Raw genomic sequence first — 26379 nt, 5'->3', positions numbered from 1 at the left:
ATTAGTATTTCTAAGGAGTGCGCTTTGTTTGTTCGAAATTCGGAAAGCACGAATTCAGATGTGCTTAATAATCCGTTATGTCTGAAGTGGACGGTGCAAATGGTGGAGCTATCTGTAAGAGGTGTGTAGTAGCTAAGCTACGCATACCCTGTTAGTTAAGAAGCCAGTGCATTGAAGCGGAAAGGTATAGCGGATCGGTACCGCGGCACGCGAATTTTAGAGTAGAGTCCCCGTTAGCTCGTGGGTCTCCACATGCAGCAACCTCCTCGTGGTGAGACCTGGGTCGATAGTATTTGCGATGTATTGAAATCTAATGATAAATCACGCAACGCAAGTACTACCGAGCGAATGGCTGCATATTTTAATATATTTTCTAAATCCCTTCAATCTAATTATGATTAAACTATATGTAGTAACACTTTACATTACCAATAATACTTCTACAGGTAAATAAATAAGATATAATTAAATTCAAAGATAATTTCTTTAAATTTTACTAATTGACACAAGTTTATACACCGATACAATAAACGCATGATCCATACCTGTCACTGAAGTCATACATACTTCGAATAATAAATTATTAGTGAATAATTAAATCTCTATTAATCTGTCAGCTTCAGTTAATACTTCTCGAGAATGTTGACTGTTAGATGTTACAACATGTTGAGCTCCAACTATACAATTTTTTAATTCGGTACCTTCTTCGATGATAGATCCATTGCATAAAATACTGTTGTATATTGCGCATCTACAAATTTGTACAGATATATTAGTGTATTCCTTTGTATTCTTATGCACCTTTTGTATCATAAACATATCTTGCCTTTGTTTTATAGTTACATTGCCCATTATAACACTATTTAAAATTCTGGTTTTCGTTTCAACAATTGTGTTAGGACCAATGTGACTAACTTTCAGGGATGTTTTTTCATCAATAAATGCATTTTCATCTATACTACAATTTTGAACTTGTGTACTTTTAACAGTAGCAGATGATGATGTATTCAGGAATAGATCAGATTTTATAATATTAGACGACCAATCCGATATCTGTAATAATATATATTAATACTTTTCATTTCATCTTTATAAAATTAATATACATATATAAAATTGTATATTATTATATGTACCTTAAAATTTGCAAAATGGTACATTTGTATAGTGTTAGCTCTTAATCCAAACCCATTATTCATAATGTGAGCATAACATCTAATTATATCATCATGATAAGCTTCTTGTAAATCAGTACTGTGGTCATTAAATGCAGACATTCTTCTTATTAACTCGTCTAATGGTTTTGCAACTGCAAAACGGAATATATCTTCTTTCAAATTTACCTGTACCATGGAAGTATTTTTGTCTTCTGGACATTGCTTAGGTGGTTTTGATAATTGCTTAGTAACTATGTATGGAAGAAGTTCACCTTTCAATGTACTAATGTTTCTAAAAAATAAAATACATAAGTATATTTATTCGATGAAAGTATTTACTCTCTATTTTTTATTTATATAATTACTTACTTATTAAATACTAGAAAATCCAAAACCCATTTATTAATAATATACACATGTGCATCCATCAGTTTAGAATACATAGTAAAATTGGTATGTTTTTTGAGAATTTTTTGAGATATATTTATTGTTTCTTCAAAATCTGAAGCCGACGCCAAAAATACTAAACGTCCGGTCTCATTGTCTATTCCCATTAGATCTGTTTCTGGTTTTTGTTTATTTTTAGGTCCTGGAGTAACAAATTCGTCGGATATTTTGAACATAGGTAACATTAATGCTGTAATACTCGCATTATGTTTTCTATATAGATTTAATGTTTCAGAGATATCAATATCTGTTATCAAATCACACGATAATACTATAAAATCTGTGTGAATTTTTTCATGAATAAGTCTAATGGAATCTGCGGTACCAAGATCTTCTGCACCTTGTATTCCTACAATTTCCATTTTAATTTTTAAATCTAATTTATCCAACAACAACGATACATCATTCTTCACTGATTCTGATACTATTATAATACATTCCTTAAATCCACTACGTTCAAGTAGCTGTAGAGAAAACCAAATCATTGGTTTATTTCCAATAGGTAATAAACATTTTGGTTGACCAGCTGTGAGTTCTGTCATACGAGAACCCTTTCCGCCAGCAAGTACAATTGCTTGAAATTCAGTGCATATAACCATCCTTTATAGTTGCTGCAAAAAATAATTTTTTTACTTTTTAATATGATATAAAACAATTTACGAATAAATAACGTTCATCGTAAACAATATTTATATTATTTTTTTGTTTCTTTTTAAATTATTAATAACGACACATGAGAACGTTATATTCGCAAAGAGAAAATTTACCAAATACTTACTATCTACAGAATAAATATAGGTTAGCTTTTCATTCTGATGACTCTAGCAGTGAAAATGTTGCGTACTATTATACATTTATCATAAATATTTTTTAAAAGAGAGAATATAGATATTTGTCGTAAAATAATTATCTCGCCAATTTTGTTATAACAAATAAATATTCCATTGATTATTTTTACTATTGTATTTTATCTTTTCATAAAATATAATAGTAAATTATAATATTTTATAATACATAAATGAATATTAATCATTCAATTGTTGTTAAAAATGCGGTTATTTTTTTTTTTTTTACAATTAATTAATTGATTTGAATAAAACTATAAATTATATTTACATTGAAATAATATCACAAGGTGGTAATGTAGTATCAGTTACATGTGCCATTTAACTCACTTTATATGACCGCATATTTAATACTGTTTAACCTAAAATTGACGAGTCGTTACACTTAGAATCATTGGCATTAAAGAGATTAATTTTGTAAAATAAAAAGAAAATATAAAGTATGGGTGAAAACGAGGATGTAATTAAAGCTGGAAATTATGTGATAGTGAAAAAACAAAAGTACACCAAAGTATATAAGGTGTCATTAAATGGAATATTAATGTTAGGAAAGGATGAAGTAGATATGCAAGAAATAATTGGTAAACCTTATTGGACAACTTTTGAAATGGTCCCATCGAAAAATAATAAAAGATCTTATACATTGAAGACTATAAAAGAGGCAGAATCTTGGAATGATTTAAAGAACACCGTATCGAGTGGTTTAGACAATCGTTGTATCATCAATGATGGTAATTCTCAAAAATTGTCGAAAGAAGAAATTTTGCAACTTCAAGAATCTGGAAAGTCTGGGAAGGAGATAGTTGGTACTCTTATAGAAAATAGTAAATCTTTCTCTGTGAAAACAGAATACTCTCAAGAAAAATATATAAAGAAGAAAGAACAAAAATACTTTCGTTATTTAATAGTATGTAAACCTACTATAGTATCATTACACGAAGTATACTTTAGACAAGATCATACACGTGTAGGAGGATTAAGAATGGATGCTCTTTCTCAATTGTTATCATATAGCGATGTTCAATCGGATGGATTATATTTATTATATGACAGTGGTTCACAAGGATTACCTGGAGCTGCCATATTGCATAGAATTGGTGCAAATACTACAGGATTATTAATAAATATGCATCCTGGAAATATACCTCAGTTAGCTATTATTCAAGCTATGAATTTTCCTAAGGAACAGATTGAAAGACACATAACTGTTAATATTTATAGCTTTTTAAGATTACATTATCAAGGGGAATCATCATTATTAAGTGATATATCTCTTTGTAGAACAGTATCTACTCCTACTACTTCTCAATCTGAAAATAATGAAATATCATTAAATAGTAATAAGGATTGTGAACAAGAAACTAAAGTAGAAGATAACACAGAAGTATCAAAAGTTGGTCAAGTTATAGATATTGATAAGACTGAAACTACAAGCAATGGAATGCTCAATATAGATACAATTGAAGTGGATCCAAAAAATTTAATTTTGCAAAATGTTAATGATACAAATGAATCTAAACTTATGGGTGATGTAAGTGAAGAAGAAAAAGTAGAAACAAGAAAAACTTTAAAACGCAAATTAGATGATCCCATTGAAACAGAACCTATTAAAAAACCAAAATGGTTAATAGAAACGCAATATGCATTGGATCTTTTGAAAGGTTCTAAAGCTCGAGGTTTAGTTATTGTGGCCAAAGAACATCCTTTAAACATCATCAAATCTTTGTTGCCTTTTCTTGGTGCATCTAGACCATTTGTAATTTTTCATGCTTATAGAGAACCATTACAGGAAACGTACATAGCTCTTAAACAAACACAAAATGTAGTGAATTTAAGACTGTTTTCAAATTTCTTACGTTCATATCAGATATTACCAGATAGGACACATCCAGATATTTTAACGAGCGATACAGGTGGTTATATTTTAACAGGATATTTAGTTGAATAATGATATTAATTAGACAATAATTTAATTTCTATATAAAAATAAGAAAATCCATATATATAAATAAGATAAAATATATATATATATATATATATATATATATAAAATTTTCAAAATGTTTTTATGATTTTTGTATAAAAGAAAAGAAAAATCATATAAATACATTTTATACCAATCAAAACACAACAGCTTGTTCTTTTTTCTTTTCTTTTTTATCTATTAAAGATATCGATTAACTAATTCTTCTAATTAATCAACATAAGAATGACAAATTTTTTGTTGATCAAAATTTGAACAATCTTAATATAAGATATGTGTACTTTCACACGTTACAATTTATTTTTAATTACTTAGTTTACAATGTCGTGTCAGAGACATGATATGGGCCAAACATCAACAAGACCTATCAGAGACGTAGTGAGATGATCGTGTCAAATGTAAATAAAACGTGAATAAAGAACGCTCAGGCAAATCTGTGAATGGCCCGACGTGTGACATTGTTATCATTTGTGGCATACGATATAAAAAATTAAATCGTATGGCAAGGAATTAATGAAAATAAGGTTCTTAGGTATACAATTACAGATGAATAATAAAAATGGGTTCATATGTCAATTATATTAAAAGGAAATGAAATATTTATAATTGATAAAAAATTCTTTTACATTCTTTTACAAGAAACGATGATGATATTTATCCAAAAATCAAGTATATTATAAATTTAATAATACTTTCAATGTTTTATTTATATTTTCCGTATAATAAATAATATCTGTATAATGAACAATTTAACAAATAGCTCAAATTTTCATTTCCTTTTTTTATTCTTAATCGCATAAAAATCGTCGTATAAAAATTGTCGCATAACGATGAGATAAGAAAAAGATGACCTAATGACACCGAAGAATTCAAATATATGCAAGATTTTTTTTTTCGGTACATTCGTCCGTGTACACACACACACACACACACACACACACACACACACACACACATGTATACATGCATGCATATTAATGTATACATACATATACATTCACGTATAATCTTTTTAATTAATTTGTTTATAATACATTTATAAACAAATACATTTATCTACATATAAATATAATATATATTTATGGAAGATAAATATTTATGTATTTATTTATTTTTTTTTTTTTTCATTGGCTTCAGTTCATTAAATTGAATGACCATAAAAATATGATTGAAAAGTATACAGGTTTTTGAGAGTATTTATGCCACGATCATAGAATGAAGGAGGGAGAACTGTTGTATATACTCGGCTGAGGTAGGTCGATGTAGGAAACTCTTTCTCTTTAGTTTACTCGTAGACGATTTACAGTCGATACACGTATCTTCGTATACATATATCGGTTCTTTTTATTTAGTAAATCGTTTTTTATCAGTTATACCTCCTTTTGCGTGTATTTATTTATATTTTTTTTCTTTTCTATTTTTTTCTCGCATTTTTATTTTCTCTTCACGTTTTCTCTAAACTTTCTACATAGGAGCATAAAGTAATAATAATAATAATAATAATAATAATAATAATAATAATAATAATAATATTAATAATAATAGTAATAGTAATAGTAATAGTAATAATAATAACAATATAACATAGACGCTTAATAACTGTTAAAAAAAGAATTATACATGTTTATTAATATCGTACGTGAGTGCAAAAGGACAATGGAATAATTTATTCGAATCGAAAAACATTCGTAATACCTCATTGTGTTTATTCATTGATTTTAATTTCAAATGAAAACTTTTAAATCCTAAAACGGTTCTTCAATTCCTAAGTTTATTTTGTGAAAAAATATCAAAAGTGAAGGAATTTATTGTGCAATGCGAGGTGATTTATAACATCATCATTTATCAAACGAGCTTGCTTTAGATCAATTTTTTTTTATTTTTTATTTTTATTAGTTAGTGTTTGTTCTTCTTCTTTTTATTCTTCAAGAGGATTCATTTTTTCAAATATTATTTTCAAGATGTCCGTCAATAACGTTGAAAATGGGAATAGCGTTGTATTGAACACGATCGATGATAAAAATCGCGTAAGTATTGGGGAAATATATTAATCTTGGAATTTTTATTACTATTACGTATTAAACAAAATAAAACAAAAGAATGGAAACAAAAAGAATTAACATTTTCTATTATCGATATCGTTTATTGCGTTCAAATTTAAAAGATCTTGTTATACACACATAATGATGTAGAACAAAAAGTTTCTACAAATGATATTAAAAATCATTTATCATATTTCGAGATTTTTAAAGCTAATTTTTTATTTTTTTTTTTTTATTTTTTTGTTTAAATCGTAAATCGTAAAACTTGTAAAAATTGTGAAATCACAAAATTGAGCTAATTAAAGTCAGAAAAAGAAAAAATTAACTTACGAAAATTTCGGGAAATATTATGTTACATTAAAAATTCTAATTTTTAACATTACAAAATTAACATATATAAATTAATTTAACCACTAGATTAATCATTCGTATCGTTTAATTAATAATTAATAATTTCGTATCATTAACGGCACCATTTATATAATTTAGATCTCTTGCATACAATAAAAATAAATAAATAATCTGATGTAAAATTTTTTTCTGAGATAATAATGCGATAAAGAATAAAGAAAATTTACGTATTTTTCTTTAAGTTTCGAAAAAAAAAAGATATATGTTCATATATATATTCTTTTTTTTTTTAATAATGATTTATAAAATTTTGTTGTTATATTGTACTTTGTGTACTTCACATATCATTAGAAAACGGATATGATGCGTTATAATCCGTTAGAGAAAGGAAAAAAGAAAGCAAGTGTATTCTCCAATTAACAAGGAGGACAACATAGTGTCGAAGAGATTTTCTAACTTCAGTTTACTCCTGAAAGAGATGAAAGCGGATAAAAGGAGAGTTTCTAGACCTATTCATGTTTACTTTCTCGACCTATTATTTGCCAAGTAGCAACTATAATAATTATTCATATAACTTTATAATGTAAAACGTATTTGAATTTTTTCTTTTTTTTCTTTTTTTTTCTTTTTTTTTTTTTTTTCTTTTTTTTCTTATTATGATTAGACTAGCATCCTCGCACCATCTGGTGGTATATTGACGAAACTAATATTTCGTTATCAAAATTTCAGCATCTAACGAGATAGTGTACTTTTTTTTATTTTACAATTGATAAACGATATCATAATTTGTAAATGTGTAACTTAGTTTAATGGCACAAATTTAATTGTACAGATATAGTTGTTTGTGAAATGAGGTCATATTTTTTCTGTGATAATTATATCGTGCTTTACCTGACGCTTGCTTGTGTTCATCAATTATAATTAGGTTAACTTTACGTTTACTTTATTTACATAACAAGTTTGTAGTATTAAGTAAGTAAACAAATATACAATGTTTCTTCTCATATATATATATATATATATTTATATGTATATATATATATATATGTATGTATATGTATCAAGTTATTAATATTTTTTTTTATAATTATTTTGTACTGAACAATATGACAATTTTATGTTAACTATTATTATTTTATGTTAATTATGTTAATTGAGAATTATTTGCTCGTACGATCTTCTTTCATTAGTATATTGTTATTTATCGTTAAATAAAACATTAACAATTATTGATATATTATTTTTTTTCTTTGTCATCTATATTATTTCACTCTATGTTAAATGTTATTCTTTCACCATATAGTTTTCCATTAAAATTATATAATGTCGATATAGTATGGATATTGTCATAGAAATATTTTATAAATCAAGAACAGAATTGTAAAACTAGACAGTCAACATTCGACATTCATATTTATATTAATATCTTTGATAAAAAAATGTTAGAGGATATAGTTTCTCATAGTTCATATGTTAGAATTTAATTATGGTGTAATTACTTTAAATTACAGTTGAGCAGTATAGTTAATGGAAAACAGTATCGACAATTTTCAACGCATACTTTTTTTTCTATTGACATATGTATATATTATACATATATATATATATATATATACATATATATGTAATGGTAGAAAATAAGAATGGAAAAGGAGGAAAAAAGAAATAGAAAGAAAATTATAAGAATATACGTAAGAATGAATACGAATGAACGAACGCGAATCAACGAACAAACGAACTGTAAGAATGAGTAAATGAGCTATGTCCTGTTACATAAACACAACTGGTAGTAGTTGAGGACAACCGTTAATGATGCGAATATTCACAATCAAAAACCATGATAAAGAATTATAATGATGTGACGTGTATAAAACGATAAATATCGTGTTCATTAAAACTGTCTTTTTAACACTATCGACCTGATATAAATGATCATTTTGATAATTATAGGTACGTGCACGTACGTATTTAACGAGAACGTTTATTTTATTCTCTTATTTCAGGCTCATACACGCAATATCAAATTAGAAATATTATTGGCAAATAATAGTTTTTAAAAAATGAATTTGAGATTAATTATTAATTATATATTGGTGAATGGATATATTATATATAACATAACTATATATATATATATATATATATATATATATATACATATATATATGCATACATACATTATATGTGACATGAATAATGTAGATATCGTCTTTTGATAATTTGCTTAACAGCTATAAATAAGCTTTGATTGATTAATCACGAAACAGCATCACAATTTAATGCTAGCTGACGTGTATCTTCTATGAAAATTATCATATCTTTATATATATAATATTTCTGAACGCGCTACCTGGTATTTTCTGGTATGATTAAACATTCAAAATCATTCGATATTTTTATTCATTATCTGAAGTATTACATTTGATGCGAAACAATAAAAAATGAAAGAATTATCAATAATGACGAAGTACTTTAGCAAAGTAACTCGTAACTCGTAACGTATTTCTGTCGTTTTAACTTTCACTTAGTTTCTCTCTTTTTTTTTTTTCTTTTTTTCTCTCTCTCTCTCTCTCTTTCTCTCTCTACGATTTCATGTTTCTTCAACCAACGACCGTGCAGATTATTCATATACAAAATATATCAATCATCTTTATATATTTCAGTATATTGTGTATTAATGAGATGCAATAAAAATACATAACGTTATTTTTAAGATATAATTGCATATTTATATATATGAAATTTGATAATATGCAAATGGCAATATAATAAAGACAAAAATAGTTAAAAATAAAGTATATGCGATGTTATTGCTATATTCATAAAAGGAAACACGCAAAAGATAATAAGAATTGGAGAGACAAAAAATAAAACGTAACAAGTAGTATCAATGGAGTTACTATATAATTATATTTACAAATACATACATAAAAGAAAAAGGGACAAAGAAAAAAGCTAGTAAAAAGAATGAAAAATATGTATATTAAAAAACAAAAAAAAAAGAAAAAAAAAGAAAGAAAGAAAGAAAGAAAAGAACAAGTGGGAAATAATAATAAAATTAAAACCGGTTAATATGATTAATAAAAACAAATTCCGTTGTCCTTTTGCAATAACGTGACGAGTCTATGAAGAAAGGGAAGAAAAAAAACAACAAAAAGAAAAAAAAAAAAAAAAAAAAGAAAGAAAGAGAAATACAAAACTAATAATAAAGAATCGTCAAAAATTTAAAAGCATCAAATCACAATATATATAATTTAATTGTTTCAATAATAATTGTTAAAGAGAATCGATCATTAGTCAACATATGTGTATAACAATATAATGGAGGATAGATAAAAGATAATATTAAAGAGAGGAAAAGAGAATGAAAAAAAAAGAAAAAAAGATGGAAGTGAACGAGGAGAATGAGGAGGGGGAAAAGAAAAAGGAAAGGAAAATACTTTTCTCATATTGCAGGACGTAGAGAGGGGCAAAATCCATACAAGAGTAGGGGAATCATTGAACCGATTACAGGCAACGTCGATGACGACAACGGCATCGGTGTCGCAAGTCCGGAGTACGAACGAAGTAGTAGTCAATCTTGAAGAGGGAAAAGAAGAAGAAAAACCGGTAGATTTGACAACGTTATCTGGTAGTACGCAGACCGTAGGAAATATACTTGGTGGATATAGAAACTCATTACCACCAACACGTTGTCAAACAATTGGCCGTTTTCTTCGTCAATTAATGCTAGTCATGCTGTTAATAACATTTATCGCAGTTTCGTTGGCCTTCTTAACATTTTACATCGGCCACATGTTTCTTCTACAACTTTTTGTTGTTGTGATAGTTGCGTACTTTGTTGCTGGTGGTCGTCTAAGATGGTTCTATATTGCCATTCGTACATTACCACGTGATGTCAAGTAAGTAGATAAAAAATAATATTCTTTATATGCATGTGCGTGTAGATAAGTCAACAATAACTGAATGATTTTAAAAGCTACTTAATTTTTTTTTTTTTTCTCTTTTTTTCTTTGCCGGTTCTTTTTTCCTTTCTTTTTTTCTTTCTTTTTTTTTTTTTCTTTTTTTTTTTTTTTCTTTTCTTTATTAAATAGACCTTTTATAATCAGTTCGCAATAATTAACCAACTAATTATAGTTTTTTCTATCTGAAGTAAATAAGAAAAAATAACAAAAAGGAAAAAAAAAAGAAAAAGTAAAAGAAAAGAAAGATATTAATTTTAAAAACGTGAGAAAAGAGTAATCAATTTTTTAAAATCATTTTAAAACTTTTGACCCACTTTGTTATACAGAGAATATATATATATATATATATATATATATATATAATAAATCTACTCTTATACTCTTATTACGTAATTTCACTACACATAATATATGTATGTATACATTTGATAAGTATCATTTGAAAAATATTATCTTTCTTTTATTCTTCTTCCTCCCCTCCTTTTCCAATAACAGTTTTTATTTTACTTTAACTATATGAAAATCTCTTCTCTTCTATCTTATAACTTGAAATACCGTTAGGCAGCCGGCTTTCTCTGATCGGTCAACATAACGGTTTTATGATTTACAAAAGTTTCATTATAGAATTTCGAATAATCATATTTATTTATTTATATATACATATATATATATATATATATATATGTAGTATATATTAATTGATAATTTTCATTTTCATTATTCATAATTGATATAATGACATTGTCAGAAGCTTATATATTCATTCTATCACGTAATACCAATATCACTTACGTTTAGCAATGAGTTCGAAATGTACGAATGGAAAATATTGGAAATGTGAGAATTCGTTTCGCAATCGAACAGTATTGAATTCGATCGAACGATAATTTTTTTTTCTTTCCTTTTTTCTTTATTTCTTTTCTTTTTTATTTTTTTTTTTTTTTTTTTTTTTTTTTTTAATATCATTACCGACATTAGAAGAGAAATATTATTCCATTCTTTTTACGACATTTTCCTCGTAGCTCTTTGATCTGCCTTTTTTCTTTTGTCTTTCAGACGTTTCAACAAACAATTTTTTTTTCGCTTCCTTAAATTATGATAAAAGAATTAATGATCGGTGATTGTAAAGTTAATGATGATTCACATGCGTTATTGTTCGTATGTCATTGAATTATAACAAACTTTTTTGTCCTTTACATTTCTTATGTATTAATTAGTTTTTTTTTTTTTTCTTTCTTTCTTTTTTTTCCTTTTCTTGACCTTTTTCTTACCTTTGCAGAGGTTTACTAAGATACATTAAACTTCTTTGGTTGATTCGTGGCCATGAAAGAAAAAATAAAAGCGTTGCCGATATATTTCGGCAACACGTTGCACGGCATCCCAATAAAACGTGCATCATATTCGAAGATCAAGAATGGACGTTCCAGCAAGTATGCTAATAATCGATTAATTTTCTTATATATATATATAATTGAATAATATAAATAAATCGAATATATATATATATATATATATATATTCGATTTTATATTTGTTTTAATTTGCACTTTCATTTTTATATTTACAGATTGAAGACTTCAGTAATAAAGTTGCAACTACGTTTAAAAATCATGGTTATAAAAAAGGAGATGTGGTAGCATTATTAATGGAAAACCGACCAGATTTTGTTGGAATTTGGCTTGGTTTAAGTAAAATAGGCATAATAACGTCATTGATTAATATTAATCTTCGTAAATCATCATTATTACATAGCATCGACATCGCTAAATGTCAAGCATTAATCTATAGTTCTGACTTTGTCGAAGGTATATATATATATATATATATATATTTCTATAAAGAATTTTATTAAAAGAAATCAATAATGCATATTTATAATTCATACAAATGTAGTCATCGCGGATATTGCTAGTACACTCAATGCAAATATAGCACTCTACAAGTATGGAAATGAGACAACTGCAGAATCTACGCAACATTTAAAGGCAAAAAATTTGACAAATATTTTATCAGAGGTTTCTACAGTTTCACCAATACCACAGGACAAAAGTTATTATCACGACAATTTATTATATATTTATACCAGTGGAACTACTGGTCTTCCAAAGGCTGCTGTAATAACTAATTCAAGGTGAGGAAAAATGAGACGATCGATAAGTAACAATTCCCCATTTGATGATTAAATCATTTATTCTTTCTTTTTTTTTTTTCTTTCTTTCTTTCTTTTTTTTTTTTTTTCTCTTTTTTTTCCATTATTTCTTATTTTTTTTTTTATATAGATTTATATTCATCGCTAGTGGAATTAATATCATAGCTAAAATGAGATCTTCCGATATATTATATACGCCATTACCTTTGTATCATACAGCAGGTGGTATTATGTCAATAGGTCAAGCATTATTACATGGAAATACGACTGTGATTAGAAAAAAATTTTCTGCTAGTGCTTATTTCAACGATTGCGTTAAGTACAAATGCACGGTAATATAATAATTCTTTAATGATTAGTAATCTTTTAATCGGTATATCCCTAGAAAGAAATATTAATGAATATAGTGAAAAATTATCAATTTTTTTTTCTTTTTTCTTTTTTTTTCTTTTTTTTTTCTTTTTTTTTTTTTTTTTTTTTTTTTTTTATAGATCGCACAATATATAGGAGAAATGTGTCGTTACATTTTAGCAGTACCAGTAAAATCTGAGGACAAACAACACAATCTTCGAATGATTTTTGGTAATGGACTTAGACCACAAATATGGCATCAATTTGTAGCACGTTTTAATATACCTCAGGTCATTGAATTTTATGGTGCTACTGAGGGTAATGCGAATATCGGTAAGAGAAAATCAAATTAAAAAAGGGAAAAAAGATTATATAAATACGTGAGAGATTTATTCTTGATTGCGAGTAAAAAGTCACTTGAAAAATAAGAAGTTTTTTTTTTAATCATTAGATAAAAAAAAAAATAATTTTCTATATTTCTTTCAGTAAACATCGATAATACTGTTGGAGCTATTGGATTCATATCACGAATTATTACATCGGTATATCCAATATCTATTATTAAAGTAAATGCTGAAGGTGAACCAATAAGAAATACCAAAGGATTGTGTCAAGTTTGTGGTCCAAGTAAGTTAAATTTTATAAAAAATAATCGATCGAATGCTATTACATTTTGTATAATTTTGAATTTTAGAAATTATCGTGGCGAATAAAGTGGATTATTTGGATTAACTGCTTTTCAAACGGTTGTTGTATTTGTTTTCTTTTAGGTTTTTATTTTATTTTATCCTATTTTATTTTATTTTATTTTATTTTCTTTGTTCATTTAGACGAACCTGGTGTTTTCATTGGAAAAATTATATCGAACAACCCGACACGAGCATTTTTGGGATACGTGGATAAAAAAGCATCGGACAGTAAAATCGTACGCGATGTTTTCACTAAAGGCGATTCTGCTTTTATATCTGGTATAAATATATATTTATATATGTGTATATATACATATATCAAAAAAAAAAAAAAAAAAAAAAAAAAAAAATTAATATCTTAATTATATTCTTGTTTAATTCTAAAGAAAATATTTTATTTCAGGTGATATTCTTGTAGCAGACGAATTGGGATATCTTTATTTCAAAGATAGAACCGGTGACACGTTTAGATGGAAAGGAGAAAATGTTTCAACGTCCGAAGTCGAAGCCATAATCAGTAATTTTATAAATTATAAAGATTGTATAATTTACGGTGTTGAGGTAATTCTAAACAAAAAAATATAATTATGTATATATACGTGCACATGTTTGCCGGTGATTATGAAAGATAGGAATTATAAAAATTTGTCTCTCGTATCAGGCTATTCATTCTTAAGATTTTATAGTTATATAAGAGAATTATTTTTCTCAAGAATGAATATATATTTATTTATTTATTTTTTTTTTTTTTTTTTTATTTATTATTGTCGAAAAATAATTTTTGAATAATACAAATCCAAATTTTAAAAAATATCTCTGAACAAAAAATATATAATTACTTTCATAATCACTAATTCGTATATGTGTATGCATACATATTTTTTTTTTTTTTTTTTTTTACGAAATAATAAAAAAAAAAAACTTATAATTACTATCATTATATAGGTTCATGGTGCAGAAGGACGTGCTGGTATGGCTGCTATTTGTGACGAAACAAATACGTTGAATCTAAAACAATTATCATCCAATATTAAAGATCAATTACCGTTTTATGCTAGGCCTCAATTTCTTCGAATATTATCGAAAGTTGATCTCACAAGTAAATAATAAATAATATAAATTATTTAAATATAATAATTAATTAATTATATTAATAATTAATATATTAATTTCTTGATAAAGTAATTTCTGATTTTTTTTTTTTTTTTGTAGGTACATTTAAATTGAAGAAAAGGGATTTACAAGAAGAAGGTTTCGATCCTAAAAGAATACAAGACAAATTATATTACTTAGATCCCAAATTGGGATATCAGGTGTTAACGAAAGAGATATTCGATGAAATTCAAGGAGGAAAAATTAAATTATAAAATTGTTGCAATAAATGATACCAAGAAAAATCGAGAATAAATGATATTGAGAAGATGACATCTTGGAATGAAATCAGAAAAATGTATTATGTCATATGTTATATATAATGCTCTTTATTGCTTATATATGCTATGATAAATCGATTTGAATATGCTAAATCTTTACTATTTACCGCATAAATGGAGAACGTCAAACTACTCATTTTATTTTTATATATATACATATATATATATATATATATATGTGTATATATATATGTATGTATGTATGTATGTATGTATATATTTTACAAATTTCCAAAATTTATTTAGAAAGTAAATTGAATCAGGTAATGTTAAAGCAGAAAATTTAATTCATATGACACTTTTTGTCCATTTGAATGAATTAATTGATTTTAAACGATCAATCCAATAATATCCTTCTCAATTAATAATCATTTATTCATATTAATAATTAACATAATCGAGATATGTTCATATTACATAAATAAATAATGAATAGAATGACAAAAGTAAAATCGCTTGTCATGTGAATGTTTTCACAACGTACACCGTTATATTATATTATAATAATCTATATGTGGATATACAGGGTAGTCCAAAATAAAAGGTCAATAACTTCAAAGCTAGTAATTTCATAAATTATCAATGAATTTTAATTATTATTTAATAAAAAAATAGAAAAGAAATAATAATAATAATTATAATAATAATTATTATAATAATAATAATTCAAATTCGTTGATAATACATGAAGTTACAAGTTTTAAAGTTATTACCAATTATTTTGGACCTCCTTATATATGTGTATAGAGATATACCTTCGTCTATTTATGTTTGTACATAGGCAATTTAATTTAAATTAAGAAATATAATTTTGCCCGATATCCCGGTATACCAATAGCTTTTCGTAACAATTGTAGTTTCCTATGTTTCTGTTTTTTTCTCCCTTTTTTTTTTTATTTTTATTAATATTAAAAAGTATTTACCTATATAAGATGTTTCATGAGAGATTTAAAGAGGAAGATAATATTCATATGGTGTAAAGTATATGTATGGGATATTATAACGTGGTGAAAATTTTTACTTGTTATTTGTTAATTTTTAGAATAAAAGTTTTCTATTTTCTGTATCTCTAATTAAATGAAACAACAATTGCTTCTTGCAATTGATTTACAAATATTTTTTATATGTTTATTTTAATCACATCCTTTCTCAATGACTGTATATGTATATTAAATAAAATATATTAAAATTACCAGAGAACGAGTATTAAAGATAAAAAATATGAAAATAAGTGGATATTTGGAATAAGGACTTACAAAAAGGTAGAGAGAGAGAAAGAGATTTCTTTTTATCATCGCTCTAATCTATAGATGAGATATATAATAGAAATATATACTTATGCATATCATACATTATGTAAATTAAAAAATTTTAATTGAAAATTAATGACATATATATTATCGAACATTGATTTCATAATAATTTAAAAAATATTATTAAGCATTTATACATATTATAAAATTATTAAGACTTAACAATAATGATTGTAATTGGAGGATAATTGTACAAGTCACTGATGAATTTTATAGTTAGTTAAAATTTCTCATTGACATTCATAAATTTGGTTACACGTATTAGTTTATCAAAACTTTAATAAGAAATTAATAATTTAATGATATATGTCAGGAAATTATATTCAACTTATAAAGAACTATAGACTTTGTAATAGCCTAGGTAATGTTATTGTAAAAAAAAAAGCTCGTAAAAAAGTACTTTTTACGATGGTAAACTTAGTTATACAAAGTTATATCAAGTTATACAAGCTATACAAGCTTATATATATAGCTTATATATATTTTATACAAGCATATATATATATATAGCTATACTTAATTATACAAAGTTAGGTAGAATATTTGTATGATGCAACGTAATATCTAATTTACAAATTATTAATAATAAATTATTATTGATATATATATATATATATATATATATATATATATATATATATATATATTTGTGTACATTAAATATATAATAAGTTGTTTCGATCTATTCGCATGGCAGTGATAACAATGCGCTGATAATATTTATATTATCAGCAAGACCATTTTTCAGTAAAAACGAAATAGTGCCACAACCCTCCGCTTTATAGTGGCGTTGAAGTAGCGTCGATTCACAGTAGCTTTTAAGGGAGCGCAGCGTAGCTTTCGGATTATACAACTGCACACTTTTCACGTAAGGTGACCCAGTTAAAATGGACATCAGGTTACTTCTTGTTTTTGCTATTGTCGGTTTAATGGCCACCGGCTTAACAGCAAGGATCGGATTTTTAGGAAGAATTGCTCAAATACTTTTGGCCGCCACCCTTATCCCATTAATTTGCAAGTTTCATCGAAAGTTCTACGTCATTTTGAAGACACTGCCAAGGGATATCAAGTAAGTACAACCCTCTTCTCTCTCTTTCTCTCTCTCTCTCTCTCTCTCTCTCTCTTTATTAATAAATATATTTTTATAAGAGATAAGATTGAGTAGGATACGATTAAGGATTAATGTCAAGATCAAAATTAATATTTGATGATCTGGTAATAACTATGTATATATATATATATATATGTATATATATATGTATATGTATGTGTGTGTATATATATATATTAAAAAAAAAAAAAAAGAAAAAATATCCCTAAGTTCTATCGCTAAAATATCACATTCAGTCTCGCCATTTCAACTTAGATATTATCGATCCATGCTTTAATGCGACATGTCTATGAAGTCGCATACTTTATAAAAGCCAATTTTCTTATATATATATATATATATACATATATATGTATATATATGTATATATACATATATTACATAAAATATATATGTTTACATATTTATATACGAATATATAAATTGATAATATAAAATAAAATATCAATATATACATAAAAAATAAATTAATGTTGCAGAATAAATTTAGAAAAATAAGAAAATGTTCGAACACTTGAGAAAATTATCTGGTGAACTTTAAAGCGATATTTTTAGTTTCCTAACTAATCGGAAATAATGGGACATAAAATGACGAGCTAAAGGCTATCATTCTCGATGACCTGTACTTTTTTTCCTATATTAACTGCAACATATATGTATATATATATTTATATGTATATGTATGTATGTATATATGTATATATTTTTTCCAATGACTTTTAATTCCTATTGTATTTTAATCAGAAAATTTATTGTTCCGTGTGTTTATATGTAAGCATACATATGCATACATACAAAAAATTGATATATATATATATATATATATATATATATATATATATAAATATTAATTTCGATATTTTATAAATTCAAGATTAATATAATTATTTAAAAAATATTATTATCGTGTTATTGAAACTTTAAAATTATATTTTGTAGTGATAATTTAAAAAGGAAAAAGAATAAAAAAGAAAAATAAAAGAATAAAGAAAAACAATTAAAAAGTATTAACTTTTAACTTTAGAGAAAATTGAAATAGTCGAGACTTATCGTACCGATAAATATTAATGAATATTTCAGCATATTTTACGCGAATACATATAAAACGTTTCATTTGATAAGTAAAAAATAATAATGAATTTCAACATTATTTTTTCCCTTTTTATTTTTTCTTCAGTCATTTGTTTTATATCACATTAAAACCTTTTATATCATATATAGTAAAATCATTACACAGAAACGTCATCGTTACTTTAGCCTACTCTTACACCGTGGGATTTGTCCTTCGTGTAAATATTTTACGAACACCTGTTTCAATCGCTTTACAATGCCGTAAAGCAGACGAATTTTTTCTATAGTATATATGCATGTATATATATATATATATATAATTCTTTTATTATATAATTAATATATATTTTTTATTATATTTTTAATATATATATATATATATATATATATATATATATATGTATTATAAATATACATTAAAAATATATTGAAAATCGTTACTTTGAGGTGAGTTGAAGTTTACAACAACGAAGAATTCATATAAATACATATGAAATTCCAGTTTAATCGATGTTTAATTTTTTATTTATTTATTATTTCTTTTCTTTTCTTTTTTTTTTTTTTTCTTTTTCTACAGATTCCTCTATCGGTATGTGAATGCTAATCGAGATCTGAAAAGTTTCGTTAGAAATAATACAACGGTTATGAAAATTTTCCAAGAACGAGCACGTCTTTATCCAGATAAACCATGTTTTATTTTCGAAGGATGTACTTGGACTAACGAAGATGTAAGTATATATATATATATATATATATATGATATGTCGATGAAGAAATTTTTATAAATACTTTTTAAAAGAGTTCAAAGTTGAAAGTTCCAAATTCCAAATTCTAAGTTTTTATAGATAAACTCATATAAAAATAAATTCTAATCAATAGACTCATTTCTTACTATTTTACAGATTGACAAATATAGTAATCGAATAGCAAATATTTTTAAAGAAGCTGGATATGGTAAAGGTGATGCCGTAGCACTTTTGATGCTTAACAGACCGGAATATATCGCAACTTGGCTTGGATTGGGTAAGATAGGTGTGATAACAGCTTTGATTAATACCAATTTACGTCAACAATGTTTAAGCCATTGCCTGACAGTTGCGAAAGTTAAAAGCATAATTTATACCGAGGAATTTTCCTTAGGTAAATGACAACTTCTTTTTTTTTTCTTCTTATTCTTTCGAATAGGAATTAAATCCGATTCGTAGAGAAAGGAAGAATTAATAAAAGAAAAAAAAAAAAAAAAAAATAATAAAAAGAAAAATATTCTCTTGTTTTAGCAATCGAAGATATTTCAGATTCTATTGAAGGAATAATCAAGTATAAACAAGGTGGCAATTTCGAAGGATATAACGGGGATATCAAAAATTTGGATAAACTAATAGCAGATGCTAGCATAAAACAACCAGATGTTGATAATGAACCTGGTTATAAAGATGATTTGTTGTATATATATACCAGTGGTACAACTGGTTTACCCAAAGTGGCTATTGTACCAAATTCAAGGTATGATACTTAATGTTAAATATGATTATTTTATTTTTTAACATATTAAAGCGATATCTTATAGATAAAGTATAATTTAGATCTTATAGATAAAGTATAATTTAGCTTACATATATTATTGTATGCATTCCATACATGATGCATAAATTATAGATATAGTACCAAGTATAATGAACCATTCATAATCCTGTCATAGAAGTCTTACGACTGCTTGCAAATCGGATTAATGTAGATCTAGTCGCTTTACACGAGTCTCAGCATATTAGCTTTGAAAAGCTATTTATATCAAAGAAATTTATAACCGATTGTTTTTTCTTTAGTTAAAAAGAAAAAAAAAAAAAAAAAAAGAAAAAAAAAAGAAAAAAGTAAAATAATTATTATAAATTATTATCCTTCCTTGTTACAATCGATTATCTCAAAATAAATCGTATTAAATAATTACAATAATTATATATTTTAGAAAATAATTATTACATATTAAATAATAATTATTGATATAATAAAGAAATATAAAATAAAATAAGGCAATAAAAAAATTGTCTCATTAACAGATTCCTACTCGTCATAACGGCAACTTATCATATGCTGGGATTGAAGAAGAATAGTGATATTTTATATAATCCTATTCCATTATATCATATGTCTGGTGGATTAGTAGGGACAGGTTGTGCACTTACCAAAGGTATTCCAAGTGTTTTAAGAAGTAAATTTTCTGTCAGTGCTTATTGGACTGATTGCATCAAGTATAAATGCACGGTAAGTGTTATAATTATAATTAATATTATAATTAATTATAATTATAAAATTAATAATATAATAAAATTAATAAATATGATAGATATGTTTATACTATATGAAATAATATATATTGTTATATGTATTAATTATATAATATTAATTCTTTTTTATTTTTAGTTGGCACAATATATCGGCGAAATGTGTCGATATTTATTAAAAGCTCCACCACGTCCGGAAGATAAAACTCATTCGATTAGACTAATGGTCGGAAATGGTATGAGACCACAAATTTGGCAAGAGTTCGTTGATCGTTTTAAAATCGAACAAATTACGGAAGTCTATGGATCGAGCGAAGGCAATGCTAATATTGGTAAATGATTATTTTATATAAAACTATTTTCATAACTTTTAAATATATATATATATATATAAATAATATAATTCGTTGATTTTTTATACGTACAGTTAATGTCGACAATCAAGTTGGAGCAGTTGGTTTTGTTCCATCAATATTACCTAAATTTCTTCATCCAGTTGCTCTTATTCGTGTGAATCCTGACACGTGCGAACCAATTAGGGGTAAAGATGGATTATGCATACGAACTGAAATAAGTATGTAATACTTAATTATTCAAATTTTGTATATGTGTGGATGTGTATTATGGAAAAGCTAATAAATTATATTTTCTTCTTTAGATGAACCAGGTATGCTAATAGGATTGATAAAACAAGGAAATGTAGAGAGAGAATTTAATGGATATTTGGATAAGGAAGCATCACGAAAGAAAGTAGTAGAGAATGTATTCTGTAAGGGTGATAAAGCATTTCTTTCAGGTAAAATCAAATTTGTTAAAAATTTATAATTGATTCTATCATTTGATAATACTCACGTGTATATTTCTATTTTGTCAGGTGACATTTTAATACAGGATGAATTTGGATACTTTTATTTCAAGGATAGAACAGGTGATACTTTCAGGTGGAAAGGTGAAAATGTTGCTACTGCTGAGGTGGAAGGTGTTATCAGTAATGTTGCTGGGTATAGAGATACAACTGTTTACGGAGTACAGGTTTAATATTTTTGATACATACGAAATATATTCTATTACGTTTATTAATTTTTAATTGATGAAAGTAATTTAATTGTATATTATTTATTTTATTTTTAAAGATACCTGGTGTAGAAGGAAAAGCAGGAATGGCAGCAATAGTAGACCCTGAGAGTTTAATAGACTTTAAAGCACTTGCTGAGGGTTTAGACAAAGCTTTACCTTCCTACGCAAGACCAATTTTCTTAAGGATTGTCAAAGAATTAGAAATGACAAGTACATTTAAATTGAAAAAAATTGGCCTTCAAAATGAAGGATTTGATCCTAATAAGATTCAAGATAAAGTGTATTTTCGATCAGATAAAGAATATGTCGAAGTTACACCCGAGCTATATCAAAAAATTATATCGGGATCTACCAAGTTGTAATTAGCAATACTTTTCTTTCTTTTTTTTTTTTGTTTTGTTTTCGTAATGGGGAACTCTATAAATGTGTAAAATTGATCGGATTAGGGCGCATGGATTAGACAGCTTTTTTTTACATACGAGAAACCATTTGAATTGACATTAACAATTTATGATCTCGTATCGCACACAACAATTTCATTGTATAATACGTGAATATAATCTCACGTACATATATCTTAAATATGGAATTATATGAAAAAATATAATCCACGATACTATTAAAATATTCAGGAATATGCAGATTCTAAACCTGCAAATTAGTAACTATCGATTTCTATTACAAGAGAAATCAAAATCGTGCAAATTAATCGTGATTTGATAAAAATCAACTTAGTTAAACACTTTGCATAGATAATAAATTAAAGGAAATAAGTATTTTGATGTTAAAGGCGCCACTTTATAAACTAGAGGAATATCTTATTACTTTTCACAATATTTTCATTGATAAATACAGTGAAAATTCAATTGTCAAAAATTATCACTTTTTAGATTGTTTGAATTTATAACTTTGAGATCTCATTTTATCTACATTGTATTTATTCACACTAGATACAATATTATGTGGTATAGATATTGTAAAAAAAGATCTCCCTTATTTTAGGAATCATAATGTAAACAAACTCATATAAATAATACATTCCTTGTTCAACATTGAGTCCAATTAAACAACCATCCAAATTTTTAACATTAATGTAAATAGTACAAGCTAAATAAAAAGATCTTTTCTTAAAATTTCTAAAATTTCGATATCATGTTTTTGGTAATATAATTATTAATTATTTTCTTTATAAAAATTTATATTGTTTATATAATTAATATATATATATATATAATGTAAGATCTCTTTGATTTAAAAAAAAAGATTTTACTAAAGATATTAAATATATATTGCACAGTATGCTTTAACCTAACATTTGCACTAATAATATATTTAATAAACACTTATTCTTTATGTAAGAAAAAGAATTCAATAAGAATTAATAATTTTGATCAGTATTTTGTTTTATATGTTATTTCGAGTGTCATTATAATATGTATGTATCATTATAATGATATTCTAAGCAATTTCACAAAAATTTATGGAACAATAAATATTTCCTACCTAATCACTTTTGAAAATAATACTTGGTTAAGAAATTGTATTGTAGTAAATTTGATGAAATTATAAGTTAAAAATTATGTTTGTTAGAAATTCAGTAAATTCTAATTGTTGTTTGACAGAAATATAATTATTTTAATGACGTTGTTATATTTATTCATGAATATAATTTATGTAGTAAAATAATGAACTTACATGTTTTTAGTGTTTCAAAACATTGACTAAGTTTCTTTTTCTATCAACGATCAATGTAAGTAGATGATATTTTCCTTTCATTGGACAAGACTTATCAGATATAATTTATTATTGAAACCAAATTATTTTATATGCTTTTGCAATTCTTGTCATCCTTTTTTTATTTTTTATTTTATTTTTTTTTTTTTTTTTTTTTTTTTTATCAAAACAATATAAAAAATTATTACCAAAAACATGTAACAATAATTTGTTTTATAAAAATACATTATAATAATAAAAACATAAAGTTTTACATTATCACATATTAAATATTAAATGAAACCATGACAAACTTTGAAAATACTTTATATATATTTATATCATCATTATAGATTTCATACTATGACGATGAAAATTGATTTGGTAATTTCATTTGGTTATTTGTATTATTTATTTTATATTATAATAATTGTTAATAAAAATTGATGAAATTGACGAATTTTCTAATGTGTCTTATCACGAAGAATCTATTGATAATTAATGCGAAATAAACGATGTCATAATTAAATCAAAACTATTATATAAGATAGATAATAGAAATAAGAAAATAATAAAGGACGACAAGAATTCGCACAGTAATTCATTTAGATATATTATATCGTAACTTTATAGTTTATTTATATTGGCACTAATATAACTTTCGTAATAAATTTGAGTACTATTGACTGACGTGTTAAAAGTTTTGTTGGCTGTAAATAAAGATAATTTGAGTCACATAATAACTTGAATGGGTTACTTACAGTAATAATTATATTCTTCATGAACAAATTTGGACTTACTTCTTCGTATTTTAAATTGCACATGGGAAGGAGATTATGCGGTAAAAAAAAAAAAAAAAAAAAAAAAAATAATCTATCTGAACAAATATATTCTATAAGAAAAATTAACGAAATATAAAATGAAATGAAGTAACATTATCTGATGAAAAAAATATTCTTCATAATGATGAAGTAATGCATCGTTTTTATTTCTTTCATCGACAAATGGAACAAGAAAAAAAAAAAAAAAGAAATGAATTTGCACATTTCAAATTTAATTTTTCACTAAGTAATTAAAAAAACAAATTAAATTATTCGCAATTAACGTTAAAACATTTGTTACATTTTCGCGTACATATCGCAGGTTAGCCCCCTCTGGCGAAAGATTTCGTAACAAACGAAAAAAAAAAAAAAAAAAAAGAAAAAAAAGAAAAAAAAGAAGAATTCAAAATATCAGTAAAAGAATTCAAATTCTTAAAAAATATAATCCTTTTGGGGAATAAAAGGAATCAATAAATTTTCAAAAATCTAAGAATTGAATATAAAGAAATTTTATTTTCATTGTATTTCATTCAAAAATAAAATTATTCGTAAAAAAAGACTTCAGCTTTGTCTGAACATATACAGTGTATATGTGTATATATATAATATATTTATATATATACATACATATATATATATATTTATATATATATATAGATAGATACTGTGTTATAATATATTATATATATATACATACATATATATATATATATATATATATATATATATATATATGTATATATATAGAATCATATATCTACGCGTGCTTGCACGGCGATAATCGTCTTCTAAGCACCAATACCGCTATAAATTCTAATGTGGCTTTTTTAAACTTACTAACTAAATCACATGTCATTATTAACTTTCATAAATTTGTTTCACCAGTTCCTTATGGTCGTCATTATGATCATCATTATCATCATCATCATCATCATCATTATCATCAACATCTACACAATTTGCAGTCTATAGTTATAATTGTCAATAAAAATCTTCGCCATATATATCATTAAATATGAAAGCTTGGCATTACGCGTCGTTTTTCATTCCGTTTTTTTCCAAGCATCAAAATAATTCTTGTCTTATTACTGTACGTTTACATATATTATTGATCGATTTAAATACAATGTAAAAAGGCAAACGTTGAAATTAAGAAGCATATGTGTACGTATATACATATATATATACACACACACATATTATATATGGACGATCTTTGAACATTACTCCTCTCGCGACGCATTAATGCATACAAGGCACACCATTTGTAATGACTCGCATTAGTGAGAGACAAAAGGCTTTACAAATTTCTTCTTTAGTTGTTCTTTCTCTTTCTATATCTTTTCATTATATTAACCTTCATAAAAGTCTGATAAGTCGCAAAAATATAGACGATTTGTAACGCCTCGCAAAATTGCATTATTTCATTTTGAAGAAAGAAGAAAATTTCAATTGAAAAAAAAAAAAAAAAGAAAGAAAAAAAAAATTAATCCCTACATTATGGAATAGAAAATGATCGATCAAAATTAATGAAATCATTCATTCTGCAATACTTTCATTTTTGTTATTCACTTCCATCTA

At 25.3% G+C, this 26379-nt stretch overlaps 4 protein-coding genes across 9 annotated transcripts; 3 read left to right on the top strand and 1 right to left on the bottom strand.

Moving 5' to 3' along the window:
• Positions 1-465: 465 nt before the first annotated feature.
• On the bottom strand, positions 466-2817 carry LOC124429475 (translation initiation factor eIF-2B subunit gamma). 3 transcript variants are annotated; one of them, XM_046974805.1, is made up of 6 exons: positions 2721-2817; positions 2383-2425; positions 1527-2215; positions 1137-1449; positions 827-1053; positions 466-751 (listed from the first exon to the last, which is right to left on the bottom strand). In XM_046974805.1, exons 3-6 carry the CDS (start codon positions 2201-2203, stop codon positions 595-597), a joined length of 1374 nt encoding a protein of 457 aa, XP_046830761.1. In that variant the 5' UTR covers positions 2204-2215; positions 2383-2425; positions 2721-2817; the 3' UTR covers positions 466-594. The 3 variants fall into 3 exon arrangements, with proteins under 3 accessions (XP_046830761.1, XP_046830762.1, XP_046830760.1); XM_046974806.1 differs by lacking the exon at positions 2383-2425 and having other exon boundaries at positions 2721-2795; XM_046974804.1 differs by lacking the exon at positions 2721-2817 and having other exon boundaries at positions 2383-2690.
• A 50-nt stretch (positions 2818-2867) lies between these two features.
• On the top strand, positions 2868-4477 carry LOC124429474 (tRNA (adenine(58)-N(1))-methyltransferase non-catalytic subunit TRM6). The gene has a single exon (XM_046974802.1). The coding sequence runs from the start codon at positions 2892-2894 to the stop codon at positions 4395-4397; it is 1506 nt and encodes a 501-aa protein (XP_046830758.1). The 5' UTR covers positions 2868-2891; the 3' UTR covers positions 4398-4477.
• Positions 4478-6038: 1561 nt separating this feature from the next.
• On the top strand, positions 6039-16529 carry LOC124429404 (long-chain fatty acid transport protein 4). 4 transcript variants are annotated; one of them, XM_046974636.1, is made up of 13 exons: positions 6039-6255; positions 6395-6460; positions 10283-10728; positions 12071-12221; positions 12359-12596; positions 12685-12922; positions 13071-13272; positions 13432-13624; positions 13778-13918; positions 14122-14259; positions 14384-14541; positions 14926-15079; positions 15193-16529. In XM_046974636.1, exons 2-13 carry the CDS (start codon positions 6395-6397, stop codon positions 15345-15347), a joined length of 2280 nt encoding a protein of 759 aa, XP_046830592.1. In that variant the 5' UTR covers positions 6039-6255; the 3' UTR covers positions 15348-16529. The 4 variants fall into 4 exon arrangements, with proteins under 4 accessions (XP_046830592.1, XP_046830591.1, XP_046830593.1 ...); XM_046974635.1 differs by having other exon boundaries at positions 6039-6460; XM_046974637.1 differs by lacking the exons at positions 6039-6255; positions 6395-6460 and adding an exon at positions 7549-7798.
• Positions 16530-17530: 1001 nt separating this feature from the next.
• LOC124429476 (long-chain fatty acid transport protein 4-like) lies at positions 17531-23906 on the top strand. Its single transcript, XM_046974807.1, has 10 exons — positions 17531-17795; positions 19486-19636; positions 19811-20048; positions 20186-20411; positions 20963-21167; positions 21327-21519; positions 21615-21761; positions 21846-21983; positions 22062-22219; positions 22321-23906. Exons 1-10 carry the CDS (start codon positions 17614-17616, stop codon positions 22624-22626), a joined length of 1944 nt encoding a protein of 647 aa, XP_046830763.1. The 5' UTR covers positions 17531-17613; the 3' UTR covers positions 22627-23906.
• The last annotated feature ends 2473 nt before the right edge of the window (positions 23907-26379 follow it).

This window comes from Vespa crabro, chromosome 15 (assembly GCF_910589235.1).
Source record: "Vespa crabro chromosome 15, iyVesCrab1.2, whole genome shotgun sequence".
Classification (NCBI taxonomy): domain Eukaryota; kingdom Metazoa; phylum Arthropoda; class Insecta; order Hymenoptera; family Vespidae; genus Vespa; species Vespa crabro.
Note: the sequence above shows the minus strand (reverse complement) of the source record. Positions and strands in the feature narration are given on the sequence as shown.

What these genes read in the sequence shown, in the direction of transcription:
- LOC124429475 (XM_046974805.1), bottom strand. Translation starts at nt 2,203, where the DNA reads ATGGTTATATGCACTGAATTTCAAGCAATTGTACTTGCTGGCGGAAAG. An exon ending in ACCATTTTGCAAATTTTAAG is followed by an intron (nt 1,054 to 1,136) that starts GTACATATAATA and finishes ATATTATTACAG; the next exon opens with ATATCGGATTGGTCGTCTAA. An exon ending in AATGTAACTATAAAACAAAG is followed by an intron (nt 752 to 826) that starts GCAAGATATGTT and finishes ACAAATTTGTAG; the next exon opens with ATGCGCAATATACAACAGTA.
- LOC124429474 (XM_046974802.1), top strand. Translation starts at nt 2,892, where the DNA reads ATGGGTGAAAACGAGGATGTAATTAAAGCTGGAAATTATGTGATAGTG.
- LOC124429404 (XM_046974636.1), top strand. Translation starts at nt 6,395, where the DNA reads ATGTCCGTCAATAACGTTGAAAATGGGAATAGCGTTGTATTGAACACG. An exon ending in TAGTTCTGACTTTGTCGAAG is followed by an intron (nt 12,597 to 12,684) that starts GTATATATATAT and finishes ATACAAATGTAG; the next exon opens with TCATCGCGGATATTGCTAGT. An exon ending in GCTGTAATAACTAATTCAAG is followed by an intron (nt 12,923 to 13,070) that starts GTGAGGAAAAAT and finishes TTTTTTATATAG; the next exon opens with ATTTATATTCATCGCTAGTG.
- LOC124429476 (XM_046974807.1), top strand. Translation starts at nt 17,614, where the DNA reads ATGGACATCAGGTTACTTCTTGTTTTTGCTATTGTCGGTTTAATGGCC. An exon ending in CGAAGGCAATGCTAATATTG is followed by an intron (nt 21,520 to 21,614) that starts GTAAATGATTAT and finishes TTATACGTACAG; the next exon opens with TTAATGTCGACAATCAAGTT. An exon ending in CAACTGTTTACGGAGTACAG is followed by an intron (nt 22,220 to 22,320) that starts GTTTAATATTTT and finishes TTATTTTTAAAG; the next exon opens with ATACCTGGTGTAGAAGGAAA.